Consider the following 9,741-nt stretch of genomic DNA (forward strand, 5'->3'; position numbering starts at 1 on the left):
TAACAATTAAGATGTAGCATCTGAGCTAGTTTTAGAATTTTCAGTATAAGTAGCTAACCAAATAGCTAGATAGATGAACGATTCTGAGACCATTTTATTGATGCACATAAAATTCAACCATAAAGTAATTTCTGGACTACAAGGCGCACCTGACTATAAGCCGTGCTAGCTAAATTTGGGGAATACTACACGTATAAGCCGCACCCGACTGTAAGCCGCAGGTGTTACCCCACCGTCTTCCCGCTACTTTCTTTTCCATAATGAGGGTGTGAATTGTCTCGCTCTTGTTCTGTCTCTCCTACTGTATTTGGGCTCACTTGGTTTGTTTTGCTCTTCCTGACACTCTTGCGCTCCCTTTATAGTGCGCCCCCTTGTGATCTGATGGATAAGCCGCACCTTTGTATTAGCCGCAGGGTCGAATGCAAGTGACAAAAGTAGCGTCTTATAATCCAGAAATTACTGTAATTTAAATATAGAATATACAGTAGAAGGCATTTGTCTCTTGTTTCACAGGTGCAACAGCGCATTGGATATTGTCCTCAGTTTGACGCCGTGTTGGACCATATGACGGGCAGAGAAACCCTGAGCATGTACGCCAGGCTCCGAGGAATACCTGAGAAGTATGTGTCGGGTTGCGTGGAGAACGTGCTGAGGTCTCTGCTGTTGGAACCACACGCGGATAAACTAGTGCGCAGCTACAGGTGAGCCAAAATGTCAGTTTTTCTAGACAATTCAAAGTTTGACCAAGGGCTGGAAGTAATGGCTTTCAAATAAAGTCCCAGACTTTTTTCTTAAAATTCCTATTTCTGATTTTAATAGTTTTCTTTTAATCCTTTGGTACTTGGAGAAATCTAATGACAATGGCATTATTTTAAACAAGAGTATCTGGAACATGCTCATACCCTACATTTTACCTCTGAAACACAAAGCAAAAAAATAATAAGAAGAAGAAACCCAAACAACTGCTTGTAACTTGAAAAGGGGTTACTCCGCAACCCTCCAAAAAATATTCATAAAACATTCTACCGTAAAATGTATCGATAAATGTAAATCATCTAACCGATTCTATTAAAAGAAACAATGTACAAATATCTCAATCTAGAGCAGTGGTGTCCAAACTCGGTCCTCGGGGGCCGGTAGTCCCGCAGGTTTTGGATATTTCTCTCCTCCAACACAGCTGAAGCTCATCAGCAAGCTCTACTAAGCCTGATAACAATCCTGTTGATTGAAACAGGTGCGTTGGAGCAGGGAAACCTCCAAAACCTGCAGGACACCGGCCCTCCAGGACCGAGCTTGGACACCCATGATCTAGAGCAAAAGAACAGGTGCTTAAGCACCACTAAAGGTCGATCTGTGCATCTCCAAAAATATTTGTGGCTTGGAAGCAATAAATCACTGAAATCAAGTGCAGCGTGATTGACCCCGTGATTGCAATCCAGCGGGTTTCCTTATTGTCATAAAGAAAACTCAATGTATCGGCTCATGTTGTTTGCTTCTGAGTTGAAATCAATGTTACTTTTCGGGCTGTAGTTATCAAATATTTTTGGTATTCTCATATCCTGAAAAAAAAAATTGATAAAAAAAAAATTGAGCATTTTTTTGTATTGAGGTACTCAAATTACTCGAGGACTAGTTTCAACTGACTGTGCTATTGTCACCTGGCTCCTCTCTTTTTGCAGCTGTGTCAGGAAAGACACGTTTGGAATTATGAAAGCCTCTAAAAGAAAATGTCCTGAATAAACTCTAAATAATCTAAAAAATCAAGTCATCACCCAGGTCTAGTTTGGCCACAATTAAATACATTTTCAAAAACGCTATCTGAACAAATCGCAAGGATCTAATGCAGCACTTGATAATGTGTCTAATCGCCACTATGCACACGCAGCGGTGGCAACAAAAGGAAGCTCAGCGCCGGCATGGCTCTCATTGGTGGGCCTCCGGTTATCTTCCTGGATGAGCCCTCCACCGGGATGGATCCTGTGGCCAGGAGGCTGCTGTGGGACGCTGTGACGCGCACACGAGAGTCCGGCAAGGCCGTCATCATCACTTCTCATAGGTGAGTCAGACTCTGAGGTTGTACTCGTGCTACACCAGGGGTGGGAAAACTTTTGTGCTTGAGGGCCATATTAGATGTTTGATCTATCTATCTGTCTGTCTGTCTGTCCGTCGGTCCGTCCGTTGGTCGGTCGGTCCGTCGCCGGACGGCCAGCTAGCTAGCTAGCTAGCTGTCTATGTCCGTCCAGCCAGCTAGCTAGCTAGCTAGCTGTCTATGTCCGTCCGTCTAGCTAGCTGTCTATGTCCGTCCGTCTAGCTAGCTAGACGCTAGCTATCTAATCTGTCTAATCTATGTATTTTATCAAGCAGACAAAAAGCCTTAAATACTTCACAAAAGCGAACTGCTGCATCCTCTTCCCAAACCCTTTCTCAATGGTCTTCGAGCCGAGCCATGAGTGCTAAAATAATATCAATGAGAGTACTAAGCAGTTTGATAGGCAACGATTAATCTGAAATGGGCCCACTCAAATGTATCTAACCTAACTATTTTTGCTCTAAAATATATTTAGACTTTCAATCTTGAGGTGACGTAATGCAGAATGAGGGGGAAAGGTGGAAGTTTTCTTAGGCACTTCTTAGATGGTTAAGCGTTCAAGAAAGTTAATAGATTTGCTTTTAACACTTGGTTGTTGATTAATAATGCTTAAAAAAAACAATGACGTGGGGACGGACGTACCAATAATATTGAATCATGAAAAAATATTGGGCGTACGAGGTTTCCCGCCTGACAGCAATAATGTGTAAAATATGTCAAGCTAGTTCAATTTCACAATCATTTTTGAAATTGTATTTATGATTGAAGAATTTCAAATTGATTAACCCATTTTGAATAGACCGAATGGAATTATATTCAATTTACAATATATGTAACCTTAATTTTATTTTATTATGTATAATTAATTAATTAACCTATTAGTTTATGAAATACACAAATAAAAAAATATATATATTAAATACATTCTAATATGCAGGGACTCAAAATAATCTACAGACTCTGTAATATTTTAGTAATCCAGCGTTGAATGGTTGTCATGCATCTGACCACCCCCAGTATGGAAGAATGCGAGGCGCTGTGCACCAGATTGGCCGTGATGGTCAACGGGCAGTTCAAGTGCCTCGGGAGTCCGCAGCACCTGAAGAGCAAGTTCGGCAGCGGCTACACGCTGCTGGCTAAAGTGCACATAGAGGCCGAGTTGGAGGACAGCGACCTGAAGCTTTTTAAAGACTTCATCGAAAGCACCTTTCCAGGTATGTGAACAGAAATGGACTTGACTTGGTTCTCATTTCATATTGACTGGCTTCACAGATTCAGCAGTGATTTGTCTTGTCTTTCAGGAAGCCAAATGAAGGATGAACACCAGGGAATGGTCCACTATCATTTGACGGACAAGACACTAACGTGGGCACAGGTATTGTCAACGGTGAAATGTGCACTTCAACTTTGGTTGGAGACCCTTAAATTGATGAGATGCAATACAAACATTAGACAGTGCAAGCTATTTTTCATGTAGTGGTATGTGTCTGTATTAGGGGTGTCAAAATTAGTTTAAGTTCCTTTAACGCCACTCTTTTCTTTTCTTTCTTTACGCGCGATTAATGACCGCCCCTGACTTGGAAAGACTGTACAGGGAGAATTCCAGTCACAACGCAGCACTCGCGTCCATGTCAAAATTTAGCAGTAATAATTTTAATAATAATGCATAAATTTGTGGAGACTGGGGTCAAGTTGTATTTTACTATTTTAAAAATGTGCAGAATTTCACATTACTTCATGTTAACGATTAAATAGCTCTTAATATGAAAAGAAACATGCACTGAGCTGTCACCGTTTTACAAATCAAATGATGCCATCTAGTGGCAGAAAAATGATTTCAACACAAAGCAATATCACACTTGTTTTTTTACAGTATAGTACATCTTTTTAATGTTAACTCACTTGTATGAATTAATTACTGTATCAATGACTAAAAGATGCAGCCATATTTCTATTAGTTTAACATTTTTCCCACTTTTATGTTAACAAGAGTGTGATTGAAAAATTTAATCGCCTGACACCTCTAGTCTGTTTATATTAGAGGTGGGACTTGATAAAAACAATTCATCTAATTAATTACAGTCCTTGTAATTAATTCTTCTTGATTCATCACATTCCCATCAAAAGTAACGTATGTACATGGAAAATCAAAAATTTGCAATGTATTTTCACCAGGTCTACTTCTTTTTTACATACAGCATGGGCATTTAAAAATAAATAAAATAAAATAATATATATATATATATATGTATATATATAATGTACAAAAAAAATTAGGACCAGTTCTCACACCAAGGATGCTAATTTCTTTATCCCCTTCTTAGTGTTTTGCGTTTTGTGTTAGCATTAAGCTAACAGATTTTTGTAGGGTTTTGTTGACGACCCAGAAAGCGCTATTTTAGGTAGTAGTGGTGTGTTTTTAAACCCCACCCTTTACGAATGTTTTCCGAAGGTGTTTGGCACCTTGGAGGCAGCCAAAGAGAAGTACAGCATCGAGGACTACTGCGTGAGCCAGATCTCACTGGAGCAGGTCTTTCTTAGCTTCGCTCAGTTCCAACACTGCAACGAAGGCAGGCGAAAGTAAGCCCCGCCCGCACGCCCGCCCGGCCGTCCCGACGCCCCTCTGACATCCATCTGACCTTTGCGCTTGTGTGTGCGCGTGCGCATGTGTGACCAGTGTTGTCCGTGCCATTGCGCTACACCACTGTTGCATAACAGACTTGGAAGTGGTTTAGCCGCAACACCTTTTTATGATCTTTTTAGTCAAATCAAAGGCAATGATGTCATTCATTGCTGCCGAGTTGCGTCCAACTGCATTTGTGTGAGTCTGTGTGTATTATTTAAAACTTTATTTTAGAATGTGATTATGTTTCAAAGGATTTAAGGAAAAAAAAAAAAGCCGCTGGTTTTATATGTTAATGATTGTTGCACACCTCAAAGCCTTATCTAACTAATGAGGGTTATTCTTTTTGATTTGGTTTTATTGCCTTTGTTTCAAGCCTTTGAAAGTTGACCGGTGCAAAATCATGTGATGTGTTCACAGTACACAAACAAAGTCAAAGGCCAGAGCATTTAAACTTTGTATTGCATGCCTAAGAATTGATTGGCTGAGAGAATGGTATTGACAACAAAAGCAGAATGTTGTATCATGTCTGGTACTGTGGAACCTCCAAAGTGGAACGCCTCCAAAGTGGTCCAAAATAGGCTTCGACAGTCGGCAAAGAGGAAAAGTGTAATAACCATAGAGCAGAAAATGCAACTTACAGGGATGTCTTTTTTTTTGTGTGCTTTTTTTTATGGGGATGCAACCCCGTTTTTTTTGTGTGTGTAAAATATTTTGGAGGTTTGTCAGCCTTTTCTCAAGAATTTTAGTTTTTACCTAATTACCCAACGTATTTCAATGGCCCTCAATTATACAACCATGCAGGCCTGCATGTCTTCTTTTTTCTTGACAATCGCGCCATGTTTTTGTGGTTCAATACGAAACAAAACAAAAATACAGTACGCACCTCAATACCCAATACAGGGTGTTTTTATGTATTTATTTTTTTAAATTGCAGCGCCCAGTAGATTTGTGGTGCTCTATCGCTTGGTGTGCTGTGAAGAATCGCAAACTCGTTTTTGTTTGAGCACCCGTTTTCATGCTTTAATTCGATGGGCATTGTGTGCTGAAAGAGGCTAAAATAATGTCCTCTTTTGCGTGTTCCAAAAATTTGGAGACAGACTTCTTGTAAGAAAAAACATCTTGCAAGGATGATTTAATAAACAGAGAATTCTCCCGTCACAGGAATACTGAACATCACGTATGAGGTGGAATTTCAGAGTGTCCGTGTGCCCCCTCCCTTGGGAGAAAGGGCTTCTTATAGTATCGAGCTTGGAAAGTGAAACGCCTTTTTAAAACACGTTATACAACAGATTTGCAGCTGTGCCGAGCTCCAGACAAAATATACTCTCCGGGTACTTTTTCTCAAAACAATATCTCACAAACAAGTTGAATCAGATTTAGAGTGGCCGTGAGTGATGATGCCAACAGAGTCAGTGTGTGTGGGTGTTCTCTCAAAGCAGATTCTGTTCTCACGAACAAAATGTGTGTGCGCAACACTGAGAAGGAATTTTAGACTAAACAAAGTGTATGGCTTAGGTTAAGGTCAAATTATACTGAGTTCAACACTATTTCACCTACTTTACACATCTATAAAACATTTCAACATGGTTAATATATGAAATAAAGAATTTAAATGTTAATAATGTCTAACAGTGCCTCGTCACAAACTACTGTAATCATGGATAATGATTGTGAGCATTCCTCTTGTCTGTCTGTATGTATTGCTGCCGCCTCAGATATAACTTAAGCTGTTTGAAGGTTTATGAGTAGTGCAATATTGGTGCAAGTTTCTTTAGTCCGTCTGAAGACATTTCCCATTATGCGTTTGCAGGTGCATGAAGCTAGCTGATTTTTTTTATAGGGGAAAGTTTAGTGAAATATACAACATGTAAGTCAACTTGATTAGAGTAAACGTCAACTGGGAGTGTCGGCAAACATCTTGAAGCCTTTTTGGGGGAGGAATTGGCCGCAAAATGGTGTCCACTTTTGCAGGTTCCACTGTTTATTTCTCAATGTGTGCTCCTTTCAAAACAACATGATGGCTGTGGCACCCCCCAAGGAAAAAAAATAATAACAATTTACCTGTTTGTGTGCATGTAACAAGACGGGATTTATCCCCTTTAAATCAATGTCTGATAGGCTACAATAGAGACAATAGAGAGTTCATGTGCTTCTAGACAAGCTGCTTTTTTCCTCTTTAAGCACCACAACCTTGTCCTAGACGTTCCAGAATAGATGCCTTTCGCTAATGGGGAATGACCAACTGCTGTTTATTCCTCTTTTAACCCGCGTCCAGAGCCTATTCCTATGTAGCTTTCTTTGCACTACTAAATAGATGTATTCCTTATTCATAGGAATTGTAACAGTAGTAATCTCTCCATCCTGATCGCTGATGTACAATATCATCTGTGGTGTACGACTGCGCGGCAGATATGAGATGAATGTATTTACCGAGCAAAAAAAGAAAAAAAGCAGCAGCAATCCATGCTTGTTGGCAGCATGAGATGCTTTTAGCGGAGCTTTCTTAAGGTCTGACATTCCACATTTAACCTCGCATTTTTTTCACATTGTATTTTGCACACGCCATGGCTTCTATGCACAACTTGAATTAAAAGTGCATAGTAAATGAAATGATGGGGGTTTGCACTGCTGATGGTGAAATATGCTGTATGATATTTAATAAGGGGATATTGACATCGTTTTACTGTATGGAGCTCATCTTGTTGACTGTATAATATGTATGTACCGTCATCTTCCTTTTTACATTAAATAACGCTCTATGCAAATGGAGGCAAACATGCTGTTGTTTACTGTCATTAGGTGTGTGACGAGAACAGATTGGAATCGGAAAATCGGGTTTGATTTTAAGATGTGAGTGCATCAAATTAAATCAAATTGTTCCACTTTAAATTTATGTGCCGTCCTTGAATCATATCACACCCCATGTATTGATCTTATTGGTAAAATGATAGAATGTTTTTATCTTTATTTGGAATATTTTTCAGATCTGTAGTGACAAATGTGATTTACTTTTTTATTTTATTAGTAAATGTTTATTCCCTTTTAATAATAAATGATCTTAACTCATTCACTGCCACTGACGGCTATAAACGTCAAAAATTCATTTGAACTATTTCTATTAGTTAAAAAAAAATCCCCACTTTTGTTAAGAGTATGAAAACCTAGGAAAAAAATCATGCGATTAATTACAATTAGAAGATTTCATCTGCGATTAAAATTTTTGATCGTAATTAATCGCATGACTTCAATAGTTAACTCACGATTAATCACAAATTTTTATATCTGTTCTAAATGTACAATAAAAAAAATCTAGGTTTTCCTACTCTTGTTAACAAAAGTAGAAAAAAAGTTAACTAATAGAAATAGTTAAAAATGATTTTTTTTTTTACGTTTATAACCGTCAATGGCAGTAAATGAGTTAATAGGGAACACATTTAAGGAATCAAGTAAACATTATTTGATTGTATTTCATTTATTTTCCTTTTAATAAAAGAACGGTTACAACATATGATCTCAAAAGGTCCTCCAGCTTCACCGATATCAGATCTTGAATTCAAAACCAAACCAACTTTCTTCAACTCACCTGCCCTGCAATAAATCTGGCATGTTAACCCCTGGTTCGAAGTCCCTCGGCAAACACACCCAATAACTTCCACCACATCACCAATAAGACCATCCTGTCTCCTACCCCTCAAATTGATAACCTTGAAGTAATCTTTGACACCAACCACATCAGGCGGCACCTTCCCCAGCTCATCCACGTCAGTCCTTCTTCTCATTCACAAAGCACTTTGTAGTCTGGCCCCCTCCCACTTTCTCTATGGCCCTTTCCACCTCCACACATCCTAATTCCTCATTCTTTCATTAAATGATTTTTATTTTTAAAAAAAAAAGAAGAAAAAAAGTCATTTATTTTGGTAGCCTTCATGGTAAATATTGCAATGTCATGATAGGCATATTCATCAACTATCATAGCGCATTTTTTTTTCCAATACTGTGCATTATTTATGTGATCAAGTCACCCTAATGCAATGGTAAATTGAATAATTTTGTGTCAGATTTATTTGGTGTGGCCTGTGACAAGAACGTTTATTTCATCATGGATATCTTATCTCAAATGTATGATGGTTTAACCCAGTTTTTAAATGGGGAGTGTTTTGGCCTGCTGGGCTTCAACGGCGCAGGAAAGACCACCACCTTCAAGATGCTGACCGGCGATGAGAGCGTGACCTCTGGGGACGCCTACATTGACGGATACAGCATCTTGAGAGACATAAAGAAGGTAAGTGTCTTAAAATCAGGTGGATGTCCATTGTAAGAGTTGGGATGCAGTGAACCACGGCACAGGCCAAAGTATTAAAAGTAAATTATCATTTAGTGGCATCTTGGTTCCAAGAAATGATGTTGATGTGAGTTGAGGCGCTTTATTTAGACCAAAGTAGTGCTTTGTCGCTATCCAGTGGCATCTGTAGGCAATTATAGAGGGGGGCTTCAATAACTCAAGGATTTTTACCATTTAGTTTTTTATTCAATGTTTTAAAAAAAAATCATACCCATGGCTAGCTTTAGCTTCAGCAAGCTAGCCAAGGAGCTAGGTTTAGCTTCAGCAAGCCAGCCAAAACAATAGACAGATAAATAGGTAGAATGTAAGTTAACTCGCTCTGAATTTTTAACTTTGCAAGGAAGATACCTTGACTAGCTTTAGCATTTGCTAACAAGATAAACCGATCAGTTCAAATGTGTGTAACAGGGTGTATTCAGACCAGAAAAGTCCTTAAGACTTTATTTTTCGTTTGGTGTGGTTCATATTCACACTGTGCTTTTTGCAAGTGGACTGTATTGCGTAATCACATGGACCCGCGTGACGATCTGTGCTCCCATTGGACAAAAATAACGAGGGATGAAAGCATAACCAAACCCGGAATTAGAGGAAAACATGAAATTCCGACGTGCTGCATTACTGCTCTGCATACTTGTGGCGTTATTAGATGCAAGATATTTACGAGCATCAAGAGTAGCTCATTCA

General features: G+C 39.0%; 1 protein-coding gene across 1 annotated transcript in view; it reads left to right on the forward strand.

Annotated features, from left to right (window-relative positions):
• abca3b (ATP-binding cassette, sub-family A (ABC1), member 3b) overlaps positions 1-7,492 on the forward strand; it is a 44,708-nt gene extending 37,216 nt beyond the window's left edge. The window contains exons 27-31 of the mRNA XM_077557111.1: positions 514-701; positions 1,886-2,056; positions 3,107-3,303; positions 3,391-3,464; positions 4,542-7,492. Of these exons, the coding sequence (XP_077413237.1) occupies positions 514-701; positions 1,886-2,056; positions 3,107-3,303; positions 3,391-3,464; positions 4,542-4,673 (762 nt within the window). The 3' untranslated portion in view covers positions 4,674-7,492. The remainder of the gene's footprint in view (positions 1-513; positions 702-1,885; positions 2,057-3,106; positions 3,304-3,390; positions 3,465-4,541) is intronic.
• The last annotated feature ends 2,249 nt before the right edge of the window (positions 7,493-9,741 follow it).

Source organism: Vanacampus margaritifer, chromosome 2 (genome assembly GCF_051991255.1).
Source record: "Vanacampus margaritifer isolate UIUO_Vmar chromosome 2, RoL_Vmar_1.0, whole genome shotgun sequence".
NCBI classification, from domain to species: domain Eukaryota; kingdom Metazoa; phylum Chordata; class Actinopteri; order Syngnathiformes; family Syngnathidae; genus Vanacampus; species Vanacampus margaritifer.